This window comes from Coniophora puteana (genome assembly GCF_000271625.1).
Source record: "Coniophora puteana RWD-64-598 SS2 unplaced genomic scaffold CONPUscaffold_3, whole genome shotgun sequence".
NCBI lineage: Eukaryota > Fungi > Basidiomycota > Agaricomycetes > Boletales > Coniophoraceae > Coniophora > Coniophora puteana.
Window position 1 is genome coordinate 2,159,497 of NW_006913055.1, and position 27,432 is coordinate 2,186,928.

A 27,432-nucleotide genomic window follows, 5' to 3' on the forward strand; every position below is an offset into this window, starting at 1 on the left:
GCACAAGGAAGCCAGTAATCCACCCGATGTGCGCTGTCTTATTAGGCCCGGGCCGATTGAGCAACGTAGCTCGAAGCGAGCACTTCGACACATGTGGCGCGTTACGGCGAGGATCACGCCGAGCAGCCTGAGCCCTGGCCTCAGCCACTAGGTGCGCTGATGGTGAATGTCGAACCGGCAATTGACCGTGCCCAAATCGCGTTCCTGTTTGCTAGCAAAAACCGCCGCTGGCAAGCTCGAGGCAAAGATATTACACCGAGGTAGCATTGCATTGGTCCCGCAGCAAAAATAATGCGACGGTAAATTTCACCTCAACGAGGCTTTGAATGGAGCCACTCGAACGACGACTACGTAGTACCTGTGGGTAAATTCTTCAAAATAAGTGTCATACAAAGGATCAACCGGACTGCACGGGTGCCGCAGCGGGCTTAAACAGGACATTGAAAGCTGTGGCACGAAGATGTTCCTGTTGACCAGCAGATAGTACTCATACTTATCGGGGCATAGCATGGAGGATGTATAGGTCAGGTTGCCTTCAACCGTGGCAGTTCAATTGCATCCTTTCGCACTGTTTCATTACCGCGTCACGACACTTTTGGAGCTGACCGCCCGGTCCCTGCATTCGATAAAGATCATGGGAATGATATCGGGTTATGACATTCAGTTCCATGACGTAAAAATAACCAGAAAGCAGGTAAGACCAAGATAAACAGCAAGTGAACAGCGGATCCAGAGTGGGTATGGTATCGTATGGCTACAGAGGTGAGATGATATAAGGTATGGATGGTCAGGCGGCTATTAAGATTGATGTGAGAGGTGAGCGGGGAACAGCGACAAATAAAAACAGCACGGGTATGGTATCAGAAGCGAGATGACAAGGTTGAAATGCGGCGCGCGTGTCCACACATCAAACTGCCACCATTCTCGGGGTAGGGGCGTGGCAGGATATATAAGACTGCCTTAGCCCAGGGCGAAGCGCAGTTCACTTGATTCGCCCTCACTCGGAATGGGAGACGGCGGCATCGCCACGCCCGCATGCTCTGCACTAGCATCCCCAAGACCCATCCCGTACCAGGTTGCCCCTGAACCAGCAGGGTTATCCTGCACGGACATTGGCACTCCTGACTGCGTATCCGTGGTCAACGTCGATGATCCAGGGAGGAGACCGTTGTCATTTCCGAGCATGGCGTATAAGAACGACGTCCATTCTCCAGGTCCAGGATTCTGATTTACACCCAAGTCAAAAGCAGCTCCTAGCTCCGATTGCGAAGACGGCTGGATAAAATTAGGTCCTGACGCAGAACAAGAGAGTGGCGAAGGAGAGGGAGGCGGTGAAGGTGAGTGCAAGTACACAGGCATCCTGGAATAGCCCATCTTCGAGGTGTCGTCGAAAGGAGATCCTGATGCCCAATCAAAAGCTCTCTGCTTGCTAGGGGGAGTACCGCGGCCCATGAACGCTCGTGGAGGTTCAGATAGAACAGCAACCTGAAGCGAAGAAAGCCGAGGAACACGTAATGGGGTACGGAACCGAGAGAGGGCTGCATCTTGAGGCGCTCGGTAATTGAAGTGGGAATGTGGAGAAGAGGGCCCCTGAGGATAGGCTGCGTTGGACGACAGATCGGGATACGAAGATGGCAGGTTCTGCGGAACCTCCTGAGGTGGGGTATGGGACTGAGCAACAGGAGGAACAAATTGGGGAGATGGCGACTCGGCAGAGAATGGTACGTCAAAATTCGTGCTAAAATTGCACGACGCAGGATCAGGGCCCAAGTCTAGCCGGGTGGTGCCAGTACTGGACTCCTGGCCATGCCCTTGTGCTGGGACCTCGCTAAGCGGTATCTCGTTCTCGGAGCCTATAGACGAGTGGCCAGCCGAATTGTCATCGGGGGCAGTATTACCGGTTGAGCCTGCGTTCTCATTCGACACGGGATTTGAGGTTACGCTCGGAATAGCGTCACCGCTTGTCTCCATCTCAGCGTCTCCAAAATCATCCTCAAAGTCCTCATAGTCGTCATCATCCTCCTCTTCCTCGTAATCACACTCAATCTCGTCCTCATGGGAAGAGCGGTGAGTGGAATTATAGCCAAGGTCATCATCTTCCTCGTCGCCACCAATTGATGACGAGCCATACGTGTAATTTGCGGGGGTATACAACCTGAAGCGCGTGGTATTGGGGCCGGGCCCAGCAATGGGAGCCTCCGAAGACTCAATGGATGTCGCTGAATGGTGATCGTCGGGGTGAGTGGCTTCGGCGGCTACGAGTGCTTTAATGGTTTCTGGACCATATCGACGGACCCTAAACATATTCAAGTCAGCAACATGCCTCTTGTTGTCAAATGCACCTGGAAACGAAATGGAAAACAAAAACAAACAAATGCTAAAAACATTGAAATGTGCAGTAGCAGATGTTTGAAATTGGATGCAATAAAGCTCATGATACGTTCGGGCAACCGAGTTGCCTCAAGAACATCCAAATTCAGATCTACTCACATGATATCAACACGTTCTTGGCAAGCGAGCTTCCAGATGTTAATTTCGCGACAGGCTCGAGCAGCAGACGAGGACGACACGCGTTGGGAGGCCTCTTCCGAAGCAGAATAAGAGTTATCCGTGTCCATGGATGTTTCCGAGGAAGCAGGGCCCGTGATCAACGAATCGCTAGACCCAAGTAATGGTGATAAAGGCTCGGTAAGAGATGCCTCGCAAAATGATCCAACATTTGAAGATTGCGAGGTAAATGAAGTAGCGGCAGTCGACTCAGAGATGTTCATAGCGAAGTCATTCTCACTGGGGGATATAATTCCGGACGGTGAGTCCTCATCGAAAACAGTGTTAGATGGTGGTGAGTGTGGCAACTGTGTTGGGATCAACTCTGGAGAAGGCGTGAGAGGCGTGAGAGGGGAGCACGATGAAGCGGATCTAGAGTCCTGGGCGACGGCCTGCATGAGTTCATCCACAACCACCAATGCGGGTGTTATAGATCTCGGAACTGCAGTTGACTGCTGTGAGTTTGGTTTCGTCGATGATAGGTCCGGTGGTGATTTTGACGGGTGCGACGCTGCATCATCGTCGGTATCCAATGGCAAACTATGGAGTGTATAAGAAGACAGTCATCTGCCATGGGATACGAGAATACTTGCTTATCAGAGCTCTGAAGCCGTTGAGTAGATAATGGCGTGGCGGGCTGCTGCTGCGCATGAGGAGGTGATGGAGGTCGCTTCGTGGCATGTCGCTGGAATACACGTGTCGTCAACCAGGTGAAAAGCGACGAAAAAGTACGTTCAGGTAGTATACCTTGGTATCCTCACGTCTCTTGATAATGTCATCTTCTACGGTAACATTCTCCTTGCGTCGCCTGGTGCGGTGGATGGAGGGTTGCGGGGGTAAGTCGGTGGAAACGGCGTCGACGACGGGTGAGAGGCGAGCGCGCTTGAGGGCACGGAGGGCCCTAGGGGTGAGTGGGTCTACCTCGCGGTCGCTGTCACGGTCGTCGGCGTCCAGCGTATGGTCTGAGCGCTGACGCTTCCTGCGCTGTGGGAAGGGGGAGGGGTAGGAGTGGCTATGCGCGAATATAGAGTGTGCGCCATGGGCGAGGCGAGAGGAGCGTCTGAGGGGGACCTGTACGCTATGAGGGACTGAGAACTGGGAGGGGGGGAGGGGGAAGGAGACGTCGACGGCCATCATGTTCTTCTTTGCTCAGCCTGGTGACCGGCCGTGTATTCGAATTCGAAACGAATCGATGGCGTGTCCCTGTCCGCCGGGGCGTGTGATCGGCTCTGGAAGTGCAAAGGGCACTCAGTCGGATTTGGATATGGAATAGGATGATTTCGTCTCTCGACGGGGCTTGCTGGAATTGGAATGGAGGCTCGGAGCGGGACAGATGCGGGACAGATGGGTGATCGAAACTCAATATCGATTTCCAAGCCCCCACCAAAGCTGCGAGGACGAGTGTCAATTTTCGTCTCACGCCCGCTGGTAAACAAATCACGTAAGCCTACGCACGGACCCCACACGTGATCCCAATGATGTCACAGAAGGGCTTCGCTCTCCCCCTCCCCGACGTCATCCTCTCCAGCGACGAGGGAGTATAAAGGAAGGCCAGAAATCCACTCGAAATTTAGCAACTCACACACTGCAAACACTCCGAACATGTCAGACGAATACAGGAACAACGGCGCAAATGGATCTCTTGTCAACGATTGTGCGCTATCTGGCATCTTCGCCTTACTATATCCAGAAACTTACATCCGATTATAGCACTGGCCGACTCCGGAATACCCCCAAACGCGAGAGACGCTGCCACGGGTAATTACCCTCCGCCTGGCGACTGTATGCATGTTTCCCCGGTACCTGTCAATTTGCTTATCGTTTTACCGTATATAGCGACGTCTTCTGGCGGCTATGGCTCATCCATAGATTCCTTTTCGCCTGCCGCACAGCGTGGCGCCATCCAACAGTCTACCAACGGCACGGACCTCACCTCGGAGATTCAAGATGCCAAGCAAGGCGTCGACGAGGACACTAGAAGAGATGTGACCGCCGATAAACTTAGAAAAGGTCTCAATCCTTACGCAGGCGATTCACTCGAAAGCAAAGAAGAAGCTCGGGAAGCACTTGCGGATCGCTTCTCGCCTCGGAAGTAATTGGGCGAGAATTCATAGTGACTCTGCTAAGACTTTGAGAGCTTCGCTTCTCGTAACGTCGGAACGCATCGCATTCTACAATCTTGTAAGCATCTCTGTAGCATACCACATGTAAATTGCATAAATCCTTGTCACGCCGAACTTGTCTTTGTCAAGAAAGTATCCAAGAACTCCTATGAACCCAGCTTCGCGCCCGTTTCCCATAGATATACATGGGGATGGTTGTCAGGCAGATAGCGATATTTATCCCGCCAATCGTGTAGAACGTTCTTAGTACACCTATGGCTCAGTTCGTCAGTGCTGTTGACGTTGAAGCCGAGGGGGACAGAGAAGCACCTTGTTTGTCCAGCCAAGGGTCCGTGTAGTACGTGAGTCCAAACGTGAACAAATTTTTGATGCAACTTTTTACAGGAGTTATGTGTTGTTCAGCCTAGGTTCTATCAGTTTACATGAGTTCACATACTTGATTGTGGCGAAAGCCTCCGGCGCATAATCTGCGTGCGCGTCTACCACATAGGACACGACTCTGCAAACCCGCAAGCTGTTGTAAACACCTGACGGAAGTATATATCTGGTCCAGAACAACTCACGCAACGGACGCCAGTGCCTGGCCAAAATTCAAAAGGGAATAGAAAACAGCTGGACCAATCCAAAGATCCAGGAGGTTCGCGCTGATGGCCCATCCATACCAACCTATTGTAGTAAAAATCAATGTTGGAATTATCATGAATAGCCGGAACCTGTTTGCATGCTACATCAGCGCAGATTCCGAACGGTGTGAAACCAAGACTAAGAATAAACGGAGGAAGGAACGATGCTTACTCTGGCTCGTAAATTCCGTTATTCCGGCGAGAGAGCCACTTCACGGACCAATCAGACAAAGGCCCGGAAATCGCGTTACCTAGGATGGCAGCGATGAACGGGCCGACCCCAGAGATGAGTCCAACAGGCCCAGCCTGGAAATCATATCCATACGCCGGGGAGGAGAAAAGCATTGACACAGATACAGACAATGCGACGACTGAACATCAAGATCAATAATGCTGAAATGTGATAACAGACATAAACGGATGAATCCGGACGTACGCCAAGCGGAAGTTGAGCCATAGACGAGGGTACCCCATGCGACGATAGGGCTACATACAAAAGTGAACGGAGAAATCGCTAACTTCCAAAAGCTCGCATCGGAGAAACGGCGGTTCTCCCATGGCTTGAGGGAGCTCCAGTACGAACGTGGTCGTTCGGTCTCTGATTGAATGCTAAGACCCGAGGCCTTCTCGACTTCTGATACCTGCACCTCTGTAACTTTGTCTGGACCTTCCTTCTCATGTGATTCGTCTGATGGTGACGTAGTTTTGGAAGTGAGGGACTCAGGGCGATTGTACGCTGTTTCAGGAACAAAGAAGAATACCAAGACCAAGAAGACAGCACACTTTCAATGAATTATTAGATTTGCACTATGTGCGGAGCACGAAAGTGCGCACCAAGACAGCCATGATGACGAAGCATACACGCCAGGAACTACACGGTTCTTAGAAAGTTCAAGTTCAAAGTCGTGCAATAAAACTCACGCATTTTGGATGAGGTACCCGTTAACAATAGACACGCCACATATACCTCCTAGAAGAGCAAACTGTAAATCACATTAGGGATGTATCTGTAAAAATCAAGCATAGAAGTCATACGCTCCATAACGCGATCCACTTTCCTCGTTCATGCACAAAGAAGATGTCACTAAAGGTAGTCAGAAGGGAAACTGTGATTACAAGGTTTGTCGCGTACCCAATGGAGGCTTGTACCAGGCATTCCGCAGGTGCCATGCCCATACCCCCAATGACTCGGGCAGCCGTCAAATTACCGACGTCTTTCGATAGTGCGCTCCAAATGGAGCTAGCGAGCAAAAGTATGCATCCCGCCAGGAAGGTTGGGCGGCGGCCCCAAATGACACTTGCAGGGGCTGTCACAATCAGAACCAGACCAATTGCAATAACACAGTCGCCTGTGATCTCGGAGAGAGAATCAACGGAAGTTCCAAAATTCTCAGCAACTTGTTCAAGGCCTGCGCCGATGATGGGGCCGAAGGCACCTACGACACCTGTTCCATAAGTGAGCGTCAGAATAAGTGCAACCTTCCTCCATTTCGGCCAGTTGAGGGGATCATTTGGCGAGGACGATGGCCTGCGATGGTGTAAAAGATGTCTACTGTCTGGAGTAAGAAGGATTAGAATAGGAAAAGACTGACTGTGGTACTAAAACGATGCCCTTATTCGAACGCTTAAGACCTGCATCGGCTTCCGAGCCAGACATAGAGGGTCCTTTGCGATAAAGGTCATCGAGAAGCGAAGTACCTGAGTTATGTAAACGAAGCTATGAGCGCGAAGTTAACATCCATCTGCTAAAGGCTGGTCATACCTGGAACATTCTCGCCAAGGTGACGGTCAGGCAGTATTCCGAAGCCCATGTCTACGGCGCCCAGGAGTGATCGTCAAAGAAGTGGGAGTCCGCGAGCCGCTGTTCCGACACCTTGACTACCCAAGATCCTTATACATGCGCAGTGGGAAACTTGAGTGCATGCTCTGAGGCGGCGAGAGACAGAAAGTGAACTGTTTCCACGTAAGTAAGCATGTGTGAGCCTGACTTGATGAAATAAAAATTTCTCTGGAAAGTATTTCACGCAGACGAGCTTCGACCCGCGGACGGACGACTTCAAGCTCCCCACAGTCCGCAGATGTAGGTTCCACGGGAAGTAAAATTAAGCAGCTTCAGTACGGTGTCGGTACCAAGCTTTTGGTGCTATCAGCCTCATTGGTTTTTGAGTTCAAGCTTCTTCCTCGAGGTGAAGTCAGCTGATTGGTCTGGAGACGCCCAGTGGGGACTAGGTGACTCAGTGCAGGCATGGAGGGTGCCGACGAGAGGAACATGAGGATCCGCGGTGGTTAGGTAATACATATTTATGCAAGAGTCGTACTCGAGAGGTTTTGGATAGCGATCATCCCATGGTCATCCAATGTGCAGATGACTTGAATGAAGGTTTGGCGGCTTCAACTCTCGAGTTGGGCATCACCCACCTGTATGAGTATAGTTTAGTTGTGGCCTCTCCGGACTTGCCGTTGGTCGTGTAAGAAAGCAAAGGAGTGGGTTGGACGAATCATACTAACCAACTTGATTCGCGATGGCGATGGCCTCAGGCGAGAATCACAGTCGGCAAGTTGCGACGTAGAAGCCAATAGCTTTAGATCCTAACAAGTCTAAACAACTGGACAGGCATCCTCTCGTCATCAGCCACTTGCACCCTGAGAGGCCCTAGCAACTACCCTTTAGATCACTACAATCCCGTGATCATGTCCCGGTAAACGGCCTCCCCAGACATATTATGCTCTTCACGTCATCGTGTCTCACATCTGTATCTGTCTCAGCGCGGCTACAAGTGCTGTCCGAATCACCAATATCTGTCTTGTTTATCATCTCTTTTATCATCTCTCAACGTTGCGTCCAGCAATCAGCTGTTCTCTGTGAACATTAACTTCTCCTCTGTTCTCAGTATTCCCATCACGGCTTCATCATGGCCCTCCAAAGCAGACCAGAGCCTATGAACGCGTCGCCTCACCATTCTAAGGTGAAGGTCTCACTCACTCTCTCAGATCCTGTCTTCATCGGAGGGGGAAATGTTGCGGGAAAGATGGAGATGGAATGTCGCGCAGATGGGGAAGTCGGTCTTGGTTTAGGAGTGATGATGATCGAGCTATTTGCCATACAAGGTTCGTGTGCATGTTATACCCTGCCATAGGCTCTCACCATTTTCCAGAGGTAAACTCGAGAGATCACTCTGCTACATCGACGTTCTTGCACTCGCGGCGTTTATTTCAAGGACCGGGTCTCCCTCCCTCTAACGCAGTTCATCCCGATCACACGGAGGGGATTCCTGCTCAGTACTTTCCTGCCAGGCGAGGACAAACCACATTCTTCTTCAAGTTCACTCTGCCTCCAACATCTCCGTCTTCATTAACCTTTGGTCCTGCTCAGATCAGATACGAGGTTCGTGCTAGCGTTGGCGTCGCTTGGAAAGGAGAGAAGCGTCTCGTCACCAATAAACGCGACGTCAACGTGGTGGAAGCTTGGAGCGAACAGTATCCATCGCTGCCACGTGGTGTTGCAGTCATTGAAGGAGGAAAGCTCTGGGCTCAAGCTTTGATGAATACCGTCATTGTCGCGGGGAAAAGCGCCTGGATCGAGTTGCAGCTGAAGAATCATTCACAACGATGGGTTAGTCACTCAATCCTGCAGTTGGGTTTCTTCTCATTGTTATTATCAGACGTCGGGAGTCTCATTGAAACTATCACGGAGTCTTCATCTATCTCATGCTCCTGCAACGTCCGATCCTGCTGTAGATGTTGAAGAGATCGTCACCCAAGTGGAATTTGATGGACCCGAATATACCGTGCCTCCAGGTATAGAAGGCGCTGCAAACCTTGTAATTGATGTTCCTCGCCACGCACGAGGGGTCAAAGGTGGTATTCGCGAAGGTGAAAACGGGAAGATGACAGATGGTCTTTTTGAGGTGAGATGTATATTGAGCATACGGGTTCTTGCCCCTGCGGCGAGGTAAGTTCCCACTCCGTCCAACGAGGATGCTCTTGCTAATGCTGTATAGCGAGGAACTGGTTATCAATATTCCAGTTACCATCTATCATGAACTCGCTGTGCCCGACCCGTCAATCCACAACCAATCATATTCACCTGGTCTGGATGTTGCTTCACCACCGCCTATATCGCCACCATTGTCCCCTCATACCGAACAGTACCTTGCGCACGCTTCATTTCCTTACCCTATACAACCCATGGCAAGTGGCATGCCCTGGACACCTTCTCCGGCCATACCGATTTATCCAGCATCCTCTGCACCTCAAGAAACTTATATACATCAAGCCATGAGTCCTCCACCCGTTCATCCTAACCCCTACGGCGTCACGGTTCCCAGACCTGCGAGCACTCAGCCCTTACACCCTGGTCATTATGATTATGGCATGGCTTCTGCCATCCCTTTCCCTTCCGCATATCCGCCACTACCCCCTATGCCTTCTCAATCCTCGCAGTCGGTGAATACCCATGTTTCGGGCGGGCAAGAGGCTCAAAGTGAAGAGGGTAAAGGCGTTCGGGCTTCGCGTATCACGCGTACTCTCCGTCTATCCACTCGTCATCGCTCTGTCTCTCCTACATCTCATCGATTCTCAATACATCCTACTCAATCTCAGCAGCCATCTGCAGATATACTGTTTGAACGCCCGCAGCTTGACCCTGTTGATATTCCCGAGCTGCCGAACCCTCACGACTCTGAGGGTCTACTCCATTCCCCTCTCCCTGTCCGCTCTCCTAGGCAGTCGTTGTCTGGAGGGTCCGCCAAGAGCGAAAGCGTCCATGCTCTCGAACTAATGGCAAATGAAGTCAAGAGACGAAGCGAAGATCTAAGCGCTGACCTACCGAAAGGATCAAGATTGTCCAACAATATCAGAGTCAAACCTCCTAGCGACAAGTCAATTTCAGGACCTTTAACCTCTGAGAAATCGGACAAGGAACATGCTATACGGACCAAACCACGGGTTGAAACAGTATTTGAAGCTCCTGAGCAGGCATCACCTCCTTCCCAACCTGTTGTTGTATCGCAGCCACCATCTTCCAAGCCCGTTGTTTCTCCGCAGCTCCCTCCAACACCGCCTGCGATTACCCCCATCAAATTCCCTCGTTCGTTCACTGGCTTAGATGCATCTGGGAAGGATGACAACGAAAGTGGCTTGGATGCGCTCGAGAAACGTTTGCTCGCTGAGGTTGGAACTCGAAAACTAGAACCCGAGCCACGCCCTGATGTGCGCATGGTGATCCAGCCTATCGCTATTCCTCCGGGAGAGACCACTCAAGGTCTCAACGACAGCGCCATTTCCAGTCTATCTCTACAGGAACGGGCAGCGTTCCTCAAACCCTCAGAATCTGAGAAGGAACAAGATCTTGAGCTCGAGCTCGATCATGACCAGGATTCCGACGTAAAAACTCAACATGTTGCTGGTGCTCATAGTCAACATAGTGACGATGAAATGAGGACTCAGAGAGGACGTTCTAGCAAGCAGAAGGAGAAGGGTAGCGACATGACTCGGAACGATGGCAGCAAGCAGAAGAAGACGAGACACGAGGACGTAAAGAAAATACGCAAGGAGGCCAAGGGGAGGATCAGTGACTGGCTTGGCAAGCTGGACGTCACCACCCCTCCTGCAGCAGATGACTCTGTGCCCATAGTGCCCCCGGTTGCCTCTCGGTTTGTCCCCTCACACGAAACTGAGTCTTTCCCTGCACATGAACAAGAGAAAGGCAATGCGAAAGGCTCGCCCGCGCCACCTCCTGAGGAAATCTCAGCAGCGCCTAACCCTCGCTCCTCAGGATTTATCACAAGACGGTCAAATGTCATTTCTCGCGATGAAGACGCTGTTGTTCATGGCACTGTTCGTATGAAGGGCAGTGAAGTTCCGCACGGTTCTAAGACCATATCCGACAACTCGCTGCGTGCCAGCAAATTGCCTGCCTTAGTACAGGCCCACCTGCCTCGGGGTAATGATTCAATCCTAGATGAACTCCCACCAACAAGTAACCTCTTCCACCTTCGCCATCCGCGGTATACTCCAGTTACAAGTGACTCAGAAGTCAAATACGACGTACGGTCTGCACGTGGAGGAAAAGGAGGCAAAGTCACAGAAGTCGCTCTCTTATGGGCTTCAAAGACAAAAGATGGCGAAGCTCCCCCCAATCGCGCTCGTAGCACCCCCAGTGCAACCCCCCGTAACGCACATGCGCGTAAATTCCAACCCACACCGATGCCCATGCGAATATCAGGCAAATCCCCTCTTTCAAATGCTTCGACTAACACAGCAGTTCTACCGAAAGGTCAGCTTCCATCCGAGAAGCAACCCCGGCCCCCAAAGTCAGCCACTTCGCCTGCCGTTATCTCTTCATCCCATGCTACCCCAATGCTTTCGACCACTGCATCATTAGCGAAGGTCTCCTCGGTCAGTGCGACTCCACGGAAGGCGCCAGCTTTTCCAGAGACGATATCAGAGCTGCCGTCAAAGGTTCCATCTGCTCCTGCGGTCAGCCCAAAGCCTGCACGATCTTCTGGAAATATGGCGTTTGGTCAGGCTCGACTGCGAGATCTCATCAAGAAATACCAAGGATCTTGAAGCTCTGTATTTGGTGTTGTTATTTATCCGTTTTGCTTGACTTATTTGGCTGGACTTTTTGCTAGTCTGACTACCTAATGCTCCTGTGATGCATTGTTGATGACTTGACCAACGACTCTCATGATCATGACCTTTCCTCACACAACATGGACTTACTTTTGTCTTTAGTTTTCGTCCTATGTATCCAGAATCTGCTATATGCATAATATATCAACTACGCACTCCTATCCCGTAATTACATGACAGTCCAGTGCTAACGAGACCTTTATCAGCGGTCCCGATTCAATAAATGGTATAGGGATCCATGATACGCAAACAATAGCACGTCTACATGATGATGCATTTGTCCTTCGCTTTCTTTGCCTTCTTGGCTTCCTGGTCGGCTTTACGCTTCTTGTCGGCTTCTTCGCGATCCCGACGCAAGACAGCCTGAAGCTGACGCTGTTCAGCTGCTTGCTGGGCGGCAGCATCTTCTTCAGCCTGTAGCTGCTGCGCAAGGGCACGACTGCATGATAAAAGCATTAGCGTACAATATGATGATCGTCTTGGTGGACATACTCAGCTGGGTCAACAGCAGCAAACTGCCCCGTCTCAAGTTCCCATTGGCGCAAGGCACCTTCCGCGGTTTGGCCTGCGAAATCTCCGCCCAATGGCTGGCTATTCTTGAAGTCGAAATCGACGAAAGCCGAAGAGCCACCATCAACATCTTCGAAACGTTCCCAAACGACAGAAGGTTCATTGAGAAAGACATAATCTGTCACCAATGAATATATTGAGTGGTCATCCTCAGCGGTATCGACTCCCGGCTTCGGCTTGTATAGTACAGACAGATGCGAGTTCCTGAAAAGGGCAACGAGCTGACCGGGGGCTACAAGTGAAATTAGCTCAAAAAGTCCATGGTACGTGAGTTGCGACTTCGTGCTTTCAAGGAAGGTTTGGAGCACGATAGCTAGATGATACACAGAATGGCCATAAGTCAATGGTCAGGATTGTTATTGTGTTTCATACCGTCCCCAATCTTCAATTGCTGCTCGTCAGAGTAACTTCCCGAATGATAGTAAATGTCGCCGCGAGAACTGGTGCCTGCGTTACTCGGGCCGGCTTGGCTTGAGCTCCCGGCAGCATTGCTTGGTCCCGCTTGATTAGCGTCCATGTCGAATGAGTCGCCCGCTAACAGCTTCCCATGGGTTATATGATCGGCATCAGCTATCAAGGTGACAGCAGTATCATAGTCTTGGACGCGGAAGACAGCCTCGGCTTCACGACTATGAGGGTCTACGAGCCAGCCGTGGACAAGCTTGATGCCTGCCCTCTCAAACAACATGAGCTCGCCGCTTTCACCTGCAGGTCGAAAAGCTGTGGGAGCTGTGAAGAGTGGATTAAGGTCCATTCCCTCTGTGCTTCGTTAGAGCGGGACGTCATGGGGGCGAAGCGCCAGCTCACTTGTGGTGGTAGGCATGGCAGAGAGCGCGGCCGAAATGTCGATGTCTGGGCAGTTCGTGAGGAGATACTCTCCCACTAGCTGAGAGAGATGCTCGTAAGACACGGTGGGGCGGTCATATGGTTCAATTTCAATGTCTCCCCTCAGGATAAGGATGTTACCTGTATTTCATAGTGTTAGATTGATGGGGGGTTTTGAACGGATAGATACGGACATATAGCTATGAATGAGCATGGACTTCAGTTCAAGGTGTGGGGAAAGGTGGGCAACCCTACGAATTAGCACATGCAGGGTAGCTACGAGATGAGCTACGAGTGAGCTCACCCGTTGAAGTTCTGGGTGATGATCCTGCGCCGCTGGCGGTTCTCGCCCTCGCCAAATATTATCTCTTTTAAATACCAGACCTCCGCTTCTGATGACTTGAAACTTTGAGCGTCGCTTTGACTAGGTCCTGTGACTTGCAAGGAGCTGGAAGGTTCTGCCATAAGTTAAAATGGGACATACGCGATCACTCAACTTCGCGAACACGACCCCACGTTCGTTCGCTACCCCACGTGATCTCCGAGCCTTGACATATTAAGCGCTGAAATCCAGCTCGAGTCTTAGCGCTTAGCGCTCACTTCTACTCAGCTCTAGTTAGATAAAGAGCTGACTCGCCTCTTGGTGTGTTTTCCGCCTGAATTTGATGGTCTCTCTGTATAAATCTGGTGACTGCAGTTGATACTAAGTGGTAAGATTCAGTCAGCAAACCAAGGACTCGAGGCTGCTCGAGGTCGCCTCGAGTCCGAGTCACCACTGGTATCGGGCTAGTCGTTATCGTACCAACTTGAAATACACCCAACTGTGATGATCTATGCAACATAGCTCAACGCTTACTCGACATAAAATGTGTGAGAATTAGACCTCGTCGTTTTGAGCTTTGCCACTAGATGATGTCCAAGTTGGTGGACCGCGCGAACCTTGTAGATCTCGGCCTCAGGAAAGTGTAGTTGTACATCATGATTGTCTCCCGTCATCACATTATCAACACTTACTACCTTCGCAACCACCACTAATTGCAAAAATGCTTCCACAGATACTCCTTTGTGGTACGAGTCTTGTTTCAGTTGGGAGTATATCAACATTAATACCTACGAGTCACCGCAGGTGACATCGTCTGGATGAGCCTAGAGAAAGTCGAAGCGATGTTTGAAGGTTTGGCGGATATTGTAGTAAGTCCCATCAATCCCGAATCTCTTTCATTCAGACTTAGGGAGTCTCGCTACCTGCCCACCGTATAGCAAATGAACTCCTCAAATCGCGCTGATTTCTTGGCTTCCTTCCAGTCGGGAGGGAAGCATGAACGTGTAGTCGGAATCTACAGGCGGAATATGTCTGCATACAGTATTGGGACCTTCGACAAAAATCTTATTGAGGGCCTTCCCTCCATCGTCAAGTGGGTTGCACACAATGGCGCGGGGTACGACCAAGTGGATGTTCATGCATGCAAAAACAAAGGTGAAATCCTTTTTGCTTGAAATGACAGCCCTCGGGCTCACCCTTCATATTTGCAAGGTATCTTTGTCTCAAATGTTCCTAACGCAGTAGATGATGCAACCGCAACTACGGCACTGTATCTTGTCATCTCCTGTCTTCGCCACTTCTCTTACGCAGAAAGATCATTGCGTGCTGGCCAGTGGAAGACTTCTATCTCAGCACGTAACACATACGACCTCACAAGTCGCACCCTGGGTATTCTTGGTCTAGGTGGTATCGGTCTGCGACTTGCTCATCTAGCGCACGCTTTCCCCATGCGCATCGTATATCACTCACGGAGGCGCAACCCTAAAGCTCCTGAGTGGTGCGAATACGTGGACAATATAGACACACTATGTCAGCAAGCGGATGTCCTGAGTTTACACGTTCCTCTAAATCAAGCGACGGAGAAGATAATTGGCGAGCGAGAAATTAGACTACTAAAGCGAGGTTCAGTTATCGTGAACACAGCACGAGGAATGGTGGTTGATCAAGAGGCTATGATCAAGGCCCTAGAAGACGGTCATGTTAGTTGCATACTTCTCTGCTCCCCTGAGCAGCCCTCGCTGACCCAGCAAGCCCAGTTATCGTCTGTCGGACTAGACGTGTTTCCCAATGAACCGGAGGTTGATCCCCGTCTGATGAAGTTTCGGCAGAACGTTCTCCTCCCGCACATGGGAACAGAAACGTCGGATACTGAGGCTGCAATGGAGCTCCAAGCCTTAACGAACTTACGAGACTTCCTGAAAACAGGTCAAGGCAAGGACATCGTTCCTGAGATGAGAGCTTGACGTCGGGCAGACACTCTAACATTGATGACTGGATTAGGGTAGTTAACGAGTGTATTGGGCGGTTCAAACCAAATTGACTGATCCTACTATGAGCTCATAGCTTCTCATCATAAAATATGTATGCGCTACATCAAAGTCCATTCCACTCAAAACCACTCCTCAGAGTGAATTCTCCGAGCAGTGGCAGGTCCATGCTGCTTGGGCCAATTCTAACACCGTAAGTTCCTGGCTCGACAACCCACGCAGAGAAGCGCTCCTCCCAGTAAGATACGGCATATTTGTCCAAGGAGAACTCAATCTTGCGGCTTTCCATTGGGTCTAAGTCCTTCGCTTTGCTGAAAGCACGTAGCAGCAGCGGTGGATGCGTGAGTGCAGAGGTTAAAGGCATGACAACATAGAGTTGGACAACTTCGGATCCAGAGACCTTCCCGACATTGCTGACGATAACGCTCACAGTGAGAGAGAACTCAGAGTTAGACATCACAGGAGAGGATAGGCGGAGATCAGAGTAAGTGAATTGAGTGTAGGATAGCCCATAGCTTGAGAAATTAATGAGCGGGTTGACAATATGCTCAAGCTCAAGAAATTATTTACCCGAATGCAAATCGAGGTGCAATATCGCGGTGGTGGTAGTGCTTATATCCCTACAAGGAATCAGTGAGCACTAAGGCACATGTTATATAACTTGTACTTACAACATACAGATCTTCCCCATAATGAACCTGCGATAGACCCTTGAGCTGAGCATTATCTTTAATGCTTAAAACTGATCCATCCACTCACACTGCCATTGTCCGAGTTAAAATGGCCATGACTTGGGACATCCTCAAGACGTGCAGGAAATGTCATAGATAGCTTCCCTGATGGGGTTTTCTTGCCCAGTAAAACGTCTGCAATCGCTGTACCAGTAGCGTTGCCCAAATACCACGCGTGCACAATTGCTGTCACCGAATCTGCCCAGGGCATCGCAATGGCAGAGCCCTGTAGAGTGATGAGCTTTCGTCATGGACATAGACTAATCCAAACGTACTCACCGCTTCTGTGACTACAATAGTCTTTGAATTCGCAGCTGCTAACTTTGAAACCAGTTCATCTGTCCTGCCAGGTAAGGCCAAAGTAGTGCGATCATATGCTTCTGTCTCCCAATCCCCATTGAGACCCACGACAGCTACCACTACATCGGCCTCTTTTGCGAGTCTTACAGCGTCGGCCATTTTGATATCCGGATCAAGGACCTCCGCTCCACCTAATTGAACTCCAGGATTGCTGTATAATACTGCTTCGACCTCATCACCCTCAGCAGGGCCACGCACATTGCAGAACTCGACGAAAATGTTCGGGCTCGTGTTGGCCTTGATATGGATTTCACCGCGCTCTTCCATCGATCCGCTGCTGAAGAAACTCAGAGAGCGACGTTGACGCGTCCAATTGTCGATGACCAGATTACCATCAACGAAGAGCTAAATAGGAGGTAGTTGCATGAGGGCCCAATGTAGCAGGTATGAGTGTGAACACGCACTTTTGCCCTGCCTGCCACTGTCAAGCCAAACTCGAAGGCGCAGTCATAAGGCCTTGGTCTTAGCTGACCCTCGAGTTTGAGTGTCCATCGTTTCGTAATACCTTCGGGCATGTAAGTGCTGATGAAAACCCGGGTTTCGTCGATAACTCCCGTTTGAATAGGCATAGACAGGGGTTTCATGCTGTCGTCGCTTTCATGAGAATACCACGAGCCAATCCACCCTCGATCACCAGTAGATGTCACCATCTCGAAGTCAAGTGTCGGCATTACCATGTATGCTGCGAACGAGTCCCTATCAGTATATTAGTATTAGTACTGTCTGCCCGAAACTTACTACTAGCGCCTTCACTGTATGTTACTTCAATATCGGGCCCGAGCGCGTCGACCAAGCCATCGTACGGCGACGTGAAATAGGAAGGCTTGAGTGAGGCAGAGCCACCACCCGATAGGACTACGGCCTTAGCATTTCCACCGACAATTGCGACCTTCTTAAGCGTCTCAGGTCGCAAGGGGAGGATATTACCCTCGTTCTTGAGCAATACAATAGACTCCCCGGCGAGGTGCCGCATCAAAGCCTTGTCTTCTTCACTTTCAACAGTTCGCTCTCTTCCGTCGCCGTCGAGAATCTGAAGTTATAATTGAGCATGCTTCGATGAGCTAGAAACTGCACGGATAATCACCTCTGGAGCCTCCTGTGCTACTCGCTTCGCTAGCTCGACAACTTTTCGCGCACGATCCTTCACGATTCTTGTCGATGTCTTCTTGGCAACGATGGCCCGATTGACTAAGTCGAGAGTACGAAGCTTGTTTACACCGGGCATCTCGAGGTCTAACCCTGCGTTTAGAGGCAAGTCTATGCTGTATGTCCCGTACCTTTGTTCCAGATACCGTTCATCACCGAGTCTTTGCGTATGGAAGAATTACAGCGCACGTACCAGTCACTCATGACGAGCCCATCAAACTTCCACTCTCGTCTCAAGATGTCTTGGAGGATATACTTGTTTTCCGATACGTGTGTCCCGTTCACCCTGTTGTAACTAGAAAGGATGGGTCAGCTTTTTGATGATAGAATGAGACGCGATTTCGCTGACGCAGTCATGAACGACCACGGTTTGGCGTGTTTTTGCGCAAGCATGAAGGGCATGAGGTATATCTCCCTAAATGCCCGCTCGCTGACTCGCACATCGTAGCCTCTGCGGTCATTCTCCTTGTCATTGCACCTTAAATCAAATAAGCCGATACCAAAGAAATGACGCCACAGGACACTCACACGAAGTGCTTGATTGCAGTTCCAATTCCTCCTTTCTGCACTCCCTTCACGTACGCAGCAGACATGTACCCGGACAGAAATGGGTCCTCTCCAAAGCTCTCGAAACTCTGTTAGGTTGTCGCTCGTCAGCACCATTGAGGATACCAAGAGCGTGAAGCATGTACTCGGCCGCCTAGTGGGTTCTGTTTTAAAGGTAAGCGTAAGCCTTCGAAGGGGTTATGGAAAAGCTAGGCCTACACGCTGAATATTACATGTAGGCGCCAGGATGACAGGTGCAGCCCTCAGTTTTGCTTCGCCAGCCAAAAGTTTTAGCCCAACTTCTTCCATAAGCTCGACGTCCCATGTCGAGCCAAGCGCCGTAGACGACGGCAGGCACTTAGCTGGGGTCGCCATGAAATACTGGTTCCCTCTGACGCCTGCATTGCAAGCGGTAAGTGATACACCTACTAATTGGTGGAGTAGGCTGACCATTAGGGCCGTCGCTGACCTGCGAGCCACCAGCTTAATCCACTTAGTTCTCAAATGCCAATGTCCTTGCACGTACTTTGATTGCAGGTATACCGAGCCGCGGCACAGCATACGTGTGCCATGAGCCAACACCGCCAGTGAGTAAAATAGCCTCATCTGTGGTCAGCTTGTCGACAATTTCGTCAATGTTAGCGTACGCAAAGTCTGATGGGGGCATAGTGAGTGTGAGGAAGAGTGAGCACAGATTACCTGGGCGACACTGGGAGAGCTCCTAGAATCCGTTCTCATGCTTAAAATGACCTCAACTTTCGGGACGAAGTTACAGCCCGAAGGCGAGGAATAGATTGTTTCGGATAGGGTCAGGTGTGTTTGCACGGTACCCGAGGAAATCCCGGGGATAAATTATATTCTCTGTAAGTTCTATGGTTGAGTGAGCAAATAGGTTGTCCGCTAGATACTTCCTATATGAACCCATGGATGGGAATAGGAAGTCTGGGTCCAAAAGAATGCTACACCAGAACGCCCGACCGTTCACAACCTAAATCCAAGCAGATCAGAATCGTGCTTATTACATAGGATAAAACTGAGGCATACCCAATGGCTTTCATCAATAAGAAACCTACGGTAGCCACAACCTGCGAAGCAAATATCAGCGTGAGGGGATATGTCGGATATATAACTGATAATGTAGGCGCACGATTGTGGCAATGATACTGGCGGGTACACCATTCTTGAGGAAATCGACGTTTGTGAGATAGAGCTGTCCCAGCTCGTCCTCCTGGTTGGCACTACAAGAATGGAGAAAACCCTTATTAGCAACAAGTTTATAGACAATGGGCTACTAACGCTGTCTGATTCGGGAAACCTGACACAGGCATACCCATGCCCGTCGAACAGATGAGAGCAGTGATGAAAATCAAGAGACGTTGGTGGTCTCCAGGTAGGCTCTTCCCAACCTCCTGGGCAATCGGGACGAGTAAAACGCTCGCAATAGTATGACTGATAAATGTTGAAATAACCTGCATTTATAAAAGTATCCATAGGATCTCAACTAGGAAGGAACAATGCATGGGGAGGACGCACCAGCACGACCGGCGAAAGGACTAGAACAACCATGTACAGTGTCAAGCCCTCGAGCATTTCCTGGATGCCGTGGTCGAAGATTTCCAGTAACCCGCTCTGTGTAACGCCTTGTCCAAGCGCAATACCGCCCATAGCAAGGAAGACAATCGTCCACGCGAACTGCTCAAAGTCGTCCCGCTTCAGCACGCCCGAGCCAAAGAAGGCGATAATCGGAATGATGGCAATCACACCCATGTCGCCGAGATAGTTGTCGATCTGTTGCGCGACGCACCACAGTGCAATTGTGCCCAGGCACACGAAGGCGACCCACCACTGCTTCAGCGTGAAAGGCTCCTTGTTCGGTCGAATGCCCTTGATCTCGAGTTCGCCCTCACCGTCAGGTGATCGGGAAGGGCGGTACGAAACGAGGAGAAGGAGCCAAACGAGGACCACAGAGATTATTGAGACGGGAATGGCCACAGCGAACCACAAGCCCCAGGAAAGTGGCGGTTCCATGTAGCCCAGGGCAATGAGGTTTTGAGGAGAAGAAATGGGCGAGCTTTGGCCGCCAATGTTAGCTGCAAGGGCTATGCCAAGCTAGAGGACAATTAGCTACAAGGAAAATACATAAATGACGTGAAACTTACAATGAGCGCTGGCGCAAACGATGTACGAGGGGGTAATGTCCGGAGGATAGGCTAGTAAAACCCTTTAGCCCTAAGCAGGTTTACGGAACCGAGGATGCACTCACTCGAATGAGTGCAAAGCACAACGTCGGCGAAGCGACATTACTGATCCACATGCTGGCGAAACACGATACCCCCATGAACGCGAGCAGAACACGGTGCGGGTTCGTCCCTGCGAAACTGAGCACACGAGTGATCAGGACGCGATCGATATTGGTCTTGCTCAGGGCAGAGGAGATGGTGAAGCCACCAATGAGGAGCATGATTGTGGACGAGAACATTACGGAGAAGATGTATCTATGTCAAAACCTGAGTATATGAGCATCCATTAAAGCAAGGAACCTTACTTCGTGGCATCTTGTGCTGATTCCTGTTCGCCGCCAGCATCGCGTAAGACCCTGAAAACGACGAGTAACAACGGGACCATCATTGACGTGACGAACAAAGGAATTGCCTAGGTTGCTTATTAGTGGCATCCGAGGATGGAGTTCTCCCCCTCACGTACCTCAGTAGCCCACAAAATCGTGCTAAATATCAAGATTGCAAGGCAACGGTTGGCCTCCAGCCCAACCACGACCTGGACATTGAGCAGGGTGACGAACACCACGATGGCAAGCAACAAGAAAACGTGCTTTTTGGTGACCTTGAGCTTGCCAAATGGTGTCGACACGCTCGCGAGCCCCTTGTCCTCTTCGTGCACCAAAGTCGCACCAGCCATTTCAGCGCCTGCAGTGTCGGACACGCCGCGCCGTTCTTGCGCGATCATCTGCCGCCACACGGTGTTGCGTTCCCATGCAACGTGTTCGCGTTGGTGCAGTTTGAGCTGCTGGGACGCGATAGACTTGTCGCCGCGAGTCACACACCGCGCATATAACGAGATAAGGGTATCGAGCGCAGCATCGAGGGTCTCTTTCGCTTCGTGCGTGAACGGAAGTGATTGTTCAACGGGGTCGTGCATGTACCGGTCTTTCAACTATAAAAAGCGGATGAGGAGCTGCCCTAGTCCGGGGTAGGAAGAGGAAGTTTACCTCGCTGTACGTGACTTTGTCATACCTAGTAATCTGTAAGCATTCATTCATTATTAGTGAGACAAGCTAAGACGAACTTCTTCAAGATTTTGCGGAAACCGGAATAATTGACTTCGACGTAAGACCTCAAGGTGGACATTGACACATATAGGTTCGTGATCTTGCGCTTGGTTAGGAGCCTAGCATCCCAAGCATAGCTCGACCTAGCCGTCCACACATTGTTATCGTCCGTCTTGTCAGCACTTGCAGCACTGGTAAAGCTATCCTTCAAAGAACGAAAGCGTCCTGCCAGCCCACCTCGCTTCACGTCGGTGGGTGAACGGCTCCGCGAGCCAGCACCCGTACGACGAGCAATCGGGGACATGCTGTAGGTACCACCATCCGTACGACGAGCAGTCGGCGATACACTTCTCGATGTGCTATCCACCCGGCGGGAGATGGGAGAAAGCGGGGTCGCAATTTGCGGTTGCAAGCTCAGGGTAGCTAGGGATGCTTCCATCTCGTTGGGATAGCCGTCCTCGCTTGACGAAATGCTATCACGATAGGATCCTTCCTCCGGGATAGGCTCTGCAGCAATTAGTTAGCAAACTAAGCACTTTCAGCAAATAATTGAGGACACACCTGGGAAATGTGGTTCGCGAGCCGCCGAGCTACGACGTCGACGCCGGTTGAGACGCCCACTTGAACCAGCGTGGCCTGGGTCGCCATGCTCGTCGTCAATCTCATCGTCATCGTCATCGTCATCTCCGTCCATGTCCCCGTCGAGGAAGTTGTCTCCCGCACTGACGCCGTTCTCCTCATGTTGTTTGATGAACTCCTCGAGAGCGGCGAGCTCGTCAAAAAATTCCTTGCTCTTGAGCTCGTAAAATTGAGTTATCTTGCGTAACTCGCGATCGAGGAGGGGTATAAAGGTTGCATCGCGATTCGCAGGATCGCGGCTAGCAATATCTAGGATGTCGGACTCTCCGCCAGCTTCTAAGTCACGATATGGCGTCTCAACTTGACCTTGTTGTTGTTTCTCGAGCTGGTATATAAACTTCTTGAGGATATCATAACTGTATCATTCGCGTAAGAAAAGGGACGAGTTCGTCGAGGGGTAAGGCGTACGCGATATAGTCATCCCACCACTCGGGAACGGCGTTGAACTTGAGGGCCGAGCTATCGAAAAGTGAGCGCGGGGGCCACGGTAGTTGGACCAAGGGACTCACCTGAACTTCATAGCTACAGGGATTCAAGCCAAGAGCGTGAGCAGATGCAGGTGCCGAAGTATAAGAGTCAGGCAGCCCGATGCGGTTGTCGTCCGATGGACTGGGAGTCCCAGTTCTAGGTCTGAAGACTCTGGCTTCTGCTGCTCAACGTCAACCCTGAGCAACCTCGGATTGGTTCCGCCGGGTGGCTGTGCACAGTAACTAAACCAACTCCAAGATAGCAACTTGCGCATACATATGTGGTCGAAATATTGGTGCCAGATTCTGCTTTGTAGTGGTTCATATACACAGTTCATACCCAGCCGGAGCTAGGGATTGTTTGCATGACTCCAGCTGAAAGAATCAGAACCTAGCAACTTAACGCATCTTTTGAACCCAGGATTTCAAAATGTACACCTAGCCTGCTGTAATGATAAACAGCCAGGCCCGCTGTCTCTCAAGTTTTTTATCCTAAGCGTGCAAGTCCGCGGCGAGGGTGCATTTATTTTGTGTGGTTGAGCACACGAAATGCCACATTTGTTATCTGATCGCACGGACAAGAGTCTTCTCCCATGTGGACCATTCGCTGATGGGCACAAGCAACGGCTCGGAAAGGGTGCCTTGTGTTATCTGCTCGCTTCATTGTCTACACTCGCGACCTTATGAGCGAGTTGTGTGAGCTCGTATTGATACGAGAGTAGTATATTACGAGTACTATTAGTGGTGCCTCCCGCGATCCACTGCAAGACAAAGGCAGCGAGCCACAAACCCAAAAGCTTGTATCCAAGTATACTAAGTTATAAAAGATGCGGTCCAATCGAGGTTGCTTGTGAGCGCATAGACGTCCAGAGCTTGAAGACTGTTGTTGATTTGATGATCTATCCATCTGTGTGGATGTTGTCGGTGGTGTGGTCGAAGGGGGAGCTTCAAGACTTCAAGAGAAAGGGGAGCCACAGAGCCAAACAGTGGCACACAAGTGACCAGTCATCGTATCAACACAGGCCAAGGGCGTCGCCGCTGAGGGCAGCCACACACACATCCTCGCCTTCTCTCTTGCTCCTGTCCGCCGCCGAATCCTGTCCTCACTCTCAGCCATTATTCATACTGCCCAGCTTTCTTTCTCTCCTCAACTCTCCAGCAAACGTGAGCGGTGTCCGGCGATCGACGTCGCCCGCTACCCTCTAGTCATTACGCCATGCGCGAGTCCAATTTTGCATTCCCCGCTCAGAACAGGGCTTCAGTCTGCATCACATCCCAGCTCTACGATAGACGAGGTGAGCCCTTCTCTACCGCGACTTGTCATGTGCCTGACGATCTGCTCGTTCGTTCAGCTCTGGACACGGTCTCTCCTCTCCCGCTCTTCAACTCGCTCCATCATCTCACCTACCTTACCTCCACTTCCCCCCGCATACGCGAGATCATGACAACAGATGGCGGACTGGAGCGTCTAGTCCGCATCCTACACGACTTCTGCCTATGTCCGCCTCCCCCAGAGAACCCGAACGCCATGTATGGCCTCGCCCCTCCCAACAGTCGTCCACCTAAGCTAGTTCCAACGCTCAACCCTACGTCTTACGATAAACACGCTGCATATCGCTTTTCACTCGCGTTTCAATGTGTTGTCAACATCGGTGTTAGGGGAAGCGAACCCATTCGTAGTCGCGTGGTCCAAGCAGGCACCCTTGAAGTCGTCGGATGCATCTTGGAGGCTTGGCTGGCCAGCAAGGGTTTTGCAACCGGTCCTAGCTCCAGTGCCACCGGCCTGCCTAGGGAGTCTCGTGAACAACGTCAGGCCCGTAAGCAGGCCCTTGTTGAACAGCGCCAGCGCGAGGAAGCGGAGCAACTTACTCGCGCACTTCAGCGCCAGCTCACCCAGCAACAAGCGCGAGAACAACAACAAAGGTTAGAGACATTGGAAGTTTCAGAGCCCGCATCCCAGTCTGTACGTGGTCTGCTCCTGTTATGACAACCTGATTTTGAACGCATGCACAGGACGCCTCCATCCAAGTCACTCCTGCCCCACCTTCTGCTACCACCGAGATTTCAATTGCGCCTGACACTGGTTCAGCCTCTGTTATGGTGACATCACCAGCGGATGAACGTCCTTACGACCGTGATTCCTCGAGCTCATCCCGTGAAACCGGCGGTTCGACATCAGCTGAGACATCAGTGAATACGACCCCGCTTCGCTCTGGTACACCCACTGGCGCAGTCGTCGTGAATACCCGCGAACGCAGCGGAACGATCATTGCCAGGCCCATGTGGGATGGAAATTCTCACAATACCCAAGGTACTATCCGTCAGCGGGCTATGCGCCAGCGTGATACAACAATATCCCCCAATGATTCGACCGACAACTCACGTGCTGAGACTGAGACTGAGGACGACGGGGACGTTGACATGGACCGCTCAAATGACACGGACGATAATGAAGGCTTTGCTCCGCCCATCCGCTCCCAGGGAACCATTCGCATGGCTCCTCAACGGACTCGACGCGCCGTCGGTATTGTCTCAGATACCCCTGAACCTGCCCCAACTGAAGTGAACGCGGACGCTCACATCATCATTCAAGGCGGCGGCGTAGAGGGTGCTGATGGGATGCCCGTTGGCGTGGAGGATGGGATTGTCTCACTGGAGCAGAACGATGATTTTGCGATGGGTGCTCCGCCTGGTGCACCCGGAGCAATGGATGAAACCCTAGCACCTCCTCCGCCAACCCGTACTCCTCGTGGAGTCGGCGTGGAACCCACTCCACGCGATCGTCTCATGCGCAACGCCCCCGACGCTACGCCCCGAGCTAACGTTGTTTCCCTCCCTGCTGTCACCCCACAGCAAACGCCCGCGGCGATACCGGCAGGACGCCAGGCTACACGACTAACGCCTGGACCTAATGGAGAACAGCTGACGACTGCGGCGACCCCTCCTCCCGTCGGACGCACACCGAGCCATCACAGTACTCACCATCATCGCGAAGATGCCGGCCCTTACAAGGATGAAGATGTTCTCCTGAGTCTTCAGCTTCTCGCCTACCTCAGCAAGTACCCGCATGTTCGACAGGCATTTTACAAGCCCCGCGCCTCTTTCCATCCCGCTGCGGTCGCCCTCCCCGCTGCCCGCGCCAAGCAGCAGGGCCAGCAGCCCATTGCGGGACCGAGCGGCTCACGCAATACGCCCGCACCCGTTCAGCCGCCACCCCACAAAGAGTCGCATGGTCTCTTCCGCGCATTCACCAATGCCACGACGCGTGGTAAGGAGAAGGAGAAGGAGAAGGAAAAAGCTGCTTCATCCTCAGCCCCAGCAAGTGGCAGTTCATCACAGCGCATGACAAACGTTTTCTCGCTTGTGGAACGGTTCACCTTCCGACCGAGCTCTTCCGAGAGCGAGATGCCCAACCCTCCGCCAAGACTCCCGCCTGAAATCCAGTACTGGGCGGGTGTCATCATGCGGAACGCATGTCGTAAGGATGAGTCGAGGGGCGGTATTAGGCAATGTGCCAATAGTGAGTCTCATCGCTCCTTGCCAACTTTATTGTTCCTGATATCATTTATCTCGAAGTGCTTTGTGGGAAGTGGGAGTCATATCCACGGGAGTTCGCCAAGTGTCGAAGGTGTAGGAAAGCCAAGTACTGTGGGAAAGAGTGCCAAAGCACGGCGTGGAGCGAAGGCCACAGGTTTTGGTGTTCAGCGAAGGATGGTGACGACGAAGCCGACCCATCCGCCGATCATGCCCATGCTCATGGATCTTCCAGTACCAACGCAAACGTTGGTGGAGATGGGGCATCCTCGGGGACTGCAGCTGAGGGACGTGCAGATCGACGGGCGGAGCGCGAGAGGCAGGCACGAGAGCGAGCACCGGGAGGTACCACTGCACCAGCCATGGATGATCCGGACCGCACGCGTGTTCCTCCTCGCGGGGTTGTTGCCAACGCCGCAGTTGGCCCGACGAATCCCGTAGGCGCCGCCGCCGCTGTCCGGCCTGGCCAGCCAGCTCAGACTTCAGTCGGTGTGCCGCGGACATCACGCACAATAGTCTCAGCGTTCCGTCCATCGATTGCCAATGTTACTCCTGCTGTTGGAGAGACACAGGGTGCTCGGCGTCGGGCCGAGACAGTTTCGGGCGCAACGGGTCCCGCGGGTTTTGCGTCTCTGTCCCGTGCCGATCAGCGATTTGTTGAGCTAGGGGGAACCCAGGCGCCTACACAGGCTAATAATGACAATGCGAACGGGCCGGCCCCGCAAGCACAGGCGCACGAACGGACATTGGATGGCAGCACGAGCGGCGAGCACGACATGGTGCTCGGCTGAGGACTACTTCAAGCGGACCACTCCGCCTATTGAGGCAGAGTGAGAGAGAGAGGATGAAGTATATTTCTGTGTTATATCATACCTTGCAGCATACACCACACATACGCTATACTCAACGCTCCGTCAGATTTCAACTTGACACGCCAGCCCCGGCTCACTGTTCACATACTCCGGACGTAGACACTGCTTAAGACAACTCGACCGACGTATAATTACTACACGCCCTTCATTACCACAGTCTGTATTCCTCCTAACATCAAAGACATTGCATTTTCATGGTTCAAATCGCGTTGAATGG

The 27,432-nt window shown here is 51.6% G+C and overlaps 9 protein-coding genes across 9 annotated transcripts; 4 read left to right on the plus strand and 5 right to left on the minus strand.

The window, feature by feature from the left end:
- Window positions 1-694: 694 nt before the first annotated feature.
- Window positions 695-3,875, minus strand: CONPUDRAFT_142627 (uncharacterized protein). The gene is made up of 4 exons (XM_007767832.1): window positions 3,295-3,875; window positions 3,129-3,232; window positions 2,491-3,087; window positions 695-2,296 (listed from the first exon to the last, which is right to left on the minus strand). Exons 1-4 carry the CDS (start codon window positions 3,682-3,684, stop codon window positions 961-963), a joined length of 2,427 nt encoding a protein of 808 aa, XP_007766022.1. The 5' UTR covers window positions 3,685-3,875; the 3' UTR covers window positions 695-960.
- Window positions 3,876-4,149: 274 nt separating this feature from the next.
- On the plus strand, window positions 4,150-4,643 carry CONPUDRAFT_71088 (uncharacterized protein; the record flags this gene model as incomplete). Its single annotated transcript, XM_007767242.1, has 3 exons — window positions 4,150-4,201; window positions 4,258-4,329; window positions 4,384-4,643. 3 exons carry the CDS (start codon window positions 4,150-4,152, stop codon window positions 4,641-4,643), a joined length of 384 nt encoding a protein of 127 aa, XP_007765432.1.
- A 151-nt stretch (window positions 4,644-4,794) lies between these two features.
- CONPUDRAFT_51049 (cycloheximide resistance protein) lies at window positions 4,795-6,841 on the minus strand (the record flags this gene model as incomplete). Its single annotated transcript, XM_007767144.1, has 10 exons — window positions 4,795-4,922; window positions 4,980-5,044; window positions 5,107-5,169; window positions 5,234-5,383; window positions 5,466-5,664; window positions 5,730-6,075; window positions 6,128-6,164; window positions 6,215-6,276; window positions 6,329-6,377; window positions 6,426-6,841. Coding segments are annotated over 10 exons (1,515 nt in total), but the record flags the coding sequence as incomplete, so codon positions are not given.
- A 1,065-nt stretch (window positions 6,842-7,906) lies between these two features.
- CONPUDRAFT_142629 (uncharacterized protein) lies at window positions 7,907-12,078 on the plus strand. Its single transcript, XM_007767833.1, has 4 exons — window positions 7,907-8,401; window positions 8,431-8,906; window positions 8,956-9,245; window positions 9,295-12,078. The coding sequence occupies exons 1-4, from the start codon at window positions 8,206-8,208 to the stop codon at window positions 11,861-11,863; spliced, it is 3,531 nt and encodes a 1,176-aa protein (XP_007766023.1). The 5' UTR covers window positions 7,907-8,205; the 3' UTR covers window positions 11,864-12,078.
- Window positions 12,051-14,065, minus strand: CONPUDRAFT_100212 (uncharacterized protein). Its single transcript, XM_007767834.1, has 6 exons — window positions 13,629-14,065; window positions 13,519-13,541; window positions 13,307-13,465; window positions 12,872-13,258; window positions 12,422-12,812; window positions 12,051-12,368 (listed from the first exon to the last, which is right to left on the minus strand). Exons 1-6 carry the CDS (start codon window positions 13,787-13,789, stop codon window positions 12,191-12,193), a joined length of 1,299 nt encoding a protein of 432 aa, XP_007766024.1. The 5' UTR covers window positions 13,790-14,065; the 3' UTR covers window positions 12,051-12,190.
- Window positions 14,066-14,352: 287 nt separating this feature from the next.
- Window positions 14,353-15,745, plus strand: CONPUDRAFT_120017 (uncharacterized protein). Its single transcript, XM_007767835.1, has 5 exons — window positions 14,353-14,392; window positions 14,451-14,515; window positions 14,585-14,801; window positions 14,859-15,346; window positions 15,404-15,745. The coding sequence occupies exons 1-5, from the start codon at window positions 14,368-14,370 to the stop codon at window positions 15,608-15,610; spliced, it is 1,002 nt and encodes a 333-aa protein (XP_007766025.1). The 5' UTR covers window positions 14,353-14,367; the 3' UTR covers window positions 15,611-15,745.
- On the minus strand, window positions 15,741-19,084 carry CONPUDRAFT_50078 (glycoside hydrolase family 3 protein; the record flags this gene model as incomplete). Its single annotated transcript, XM_007767092.1, has 15 exons — window positions 15,741-16,149; window positions 16,205-16,254; window positions 16,306-16,332; window positions 16,394-16,591; window positions 16,645-17,070; window positions 17,130-17,407; window positions 17,464-17,755; window positions 17,810-18,002; window positions 18,065-18,166; window positions 18,221-18,349; window positions 18,400-18,506; window positions 18,564-18,581; window positions 18,637-18,815; window positions 18,868-18,886; window positions 18,944-19,084. 15 exons carry the CDS (start codon window positions 19,082-19,084, stop codon window positions 15,741-15,743), a joined length of 2,568 nt encoding a protein of 855 aa, XP_007765282.1.
- Window positions 19,085-19,181: 97 nt separating this feature from the next.
- Window positions 19,182-22,997, minus strand: CONPUDRAFT_120023 (sodium sulfate symporter). Its single transcript, XM_007767836.1, has 14 exons — window positions 22,852-22,997; window positions 22,751-22,801; window positions 22,265-22,698; window positions 21,721-22,210; window positions 21,644-21,668; window positions 21,121-21,588; window positions 20,963-21,069; window positions 20,681-20,912; window positions 20,577-20,627; window positions 19,951-20,526; window positions 19,714-19,886; window positions 19,565-19,655; window positions 19,462-19,502; window positions 19,182-19,405 (listed from the first exon to the last, which is right to left on the minus strand). Exons 1-14 carry the CDS (start codon window positions 22,860-22,862, stop codon window positions 19,399-19,401), a joined length of 2,757 nt encoding a protein of 918 aa, XP_007766026.1. The 5' UTR covers window positions 22,863-22,997; the 3' UTR covers window positions 19,182-19,398.
- A 976-nt stretch (window positions 22,998-23,973) lies between these two features.
- CONPUDRAFT_135786 (uncharacterized protein) lies at window positions 23,974-27,393 on the plus strand. The gene is made up of 4 exons (XM_007767837.1): window positions 23,974-24,104; window positions 24,162-24,772; window positions 24,823-26,329; window positions 26,386-27,393. Exons 1-4 carry the CDS (start codon window positions 24,026-24,028, stop codon window positions 27,132-27,134), a joined length of 2,946 nt encoding a protein of 981 aa, XP_007766027.1. The 5' UTR covers window positions 23,974-24,025; the 3' UTR covers window positions 27,135-27,393.
- The last annotated feature ends 39 nt before the right edge of the window (window positions 27,394-27,432 follow it).

Bases quoted from the DNA above. Each gene is read 5' to 3' on its own strand.
- CONPUDRAFT_142627 (XM_007767832.1), bottom strand. From the start codon at position 3,684: ATGATGGCCGTCGACGTCTCCTTCCCCCTCCCCCCCTCCCAGTTCTCA. The intron at 3,233-3,294 runs GTATACTACCTG...CGTGTATTCCAG, and splicing joins AGAGACGTGAGGATACCAAG to CGACATGCCACGAAGCGACC. The intron at 3,088-3,128 runs GTATCCCATGGC...TACACTCCATAG, and splicing joins TCTGATAAGCAAGTATTCTC to TTTGCCATTGGATACCGACG.
- CONPUDRAFT_142629 (XM_007767833.1), top strand. From the start codon at position 8,206: ATGGCCCTCCAAAGCAGACCAGAGCCTATGAACGCGTCGCCTCACCAT. The intron at 8,402-8,430 runs GTTCGTGTGCAT...ACCCTGCCATAG, and splicing joins CGAGCTATTTGCCATACAAG to GCTCTCACCATTTTCCAGAG. The intron at 9,246-9,294 runs GTAAGTTCCCAC...AATGCTGTATAG, and splicing joins GTTCTTGCCCCTGCGGCGAG to CGAGGAACTGGTTATCAATA.
- CONPUDRAFT_100212 (XM_007767834.1), bottom strand. From the start codon at position 13,789: ATGGCAGAACCTTCCAGCTCCTTGCAAGTCACAGGACCTAGTCAAAGC. The intron at 13,259-13,306 runs GTGAGCTGGCGC...AACGAAGCACAG, and splicing joins TGCCATGCCTACCACCACAA to AGGGAATGGACCTTAATCCA. The intron at 12,813-12,871 runs GTATGAAACACA...TGTATCATCTAG, and splicing joins GCAATTGAAGATTGGGGACG to CTATCGTGCTCCAAACCTTC.
- CONPUDRAFT_120017 (XM_007767835.1), top strand. From the start codon at position 14,368: ATGCTTCCACAGATACTCCTTTGTG. The intron at 14,802-14,858 runs GTGAAATCCTTT...CATATTTGCAAG, and splicing joins TCATGCATGCAAAAACAAAG to GTATCTTTGTCTCAAATGTT. The intron at 15,347-15,403 runs GTTAGTTGCATA...CAGCAAGCCCAG, and splicing joins AGGCCCTAGAAGACGGTCAT to TTATCGTCTGTCGGACTAGA.
- CONPUDRAFT_120023 (XM_007767836.1), bottom strand. The intron at 20,913-20,962 runs GTAAGGTTCCTT...GTTTTGACATAG, and splicing joins TCAGCACAAGATGCCACGAA to ATACATCTTCTCCGTAATGT. The intron at 20,527-20,576 runs GTAAGTTTCACG...ATTGTCCTCTAG, and splicing joins CGTTTGCGCCAGCGCTCATT to CTTGGCATAGCCCTTGCAGC.
- CONPUDRAFT_135786 (XM_007767837.1), top strand. From the start codon at position 24,026: ATGCGCGAGTCCAATTTTGCATTCCCCGCTCAGAACAGGGCTTCAGTC. The intron at 24,773-24,822 runs GTACGTGGTCTG...ACGCATGCACAG, and splicing joins CAGAGCCCGCATCCCAGTCT to GACGCCTCCATCCAAGTCAC. The intron at 26,330-26,385 runs GTGAGTCTCATC...TTTATCTCGAAG, and splicing joins TATTAGGCAATGTGCCAATA to TGCTTTGTGGGAAGTGGGAG.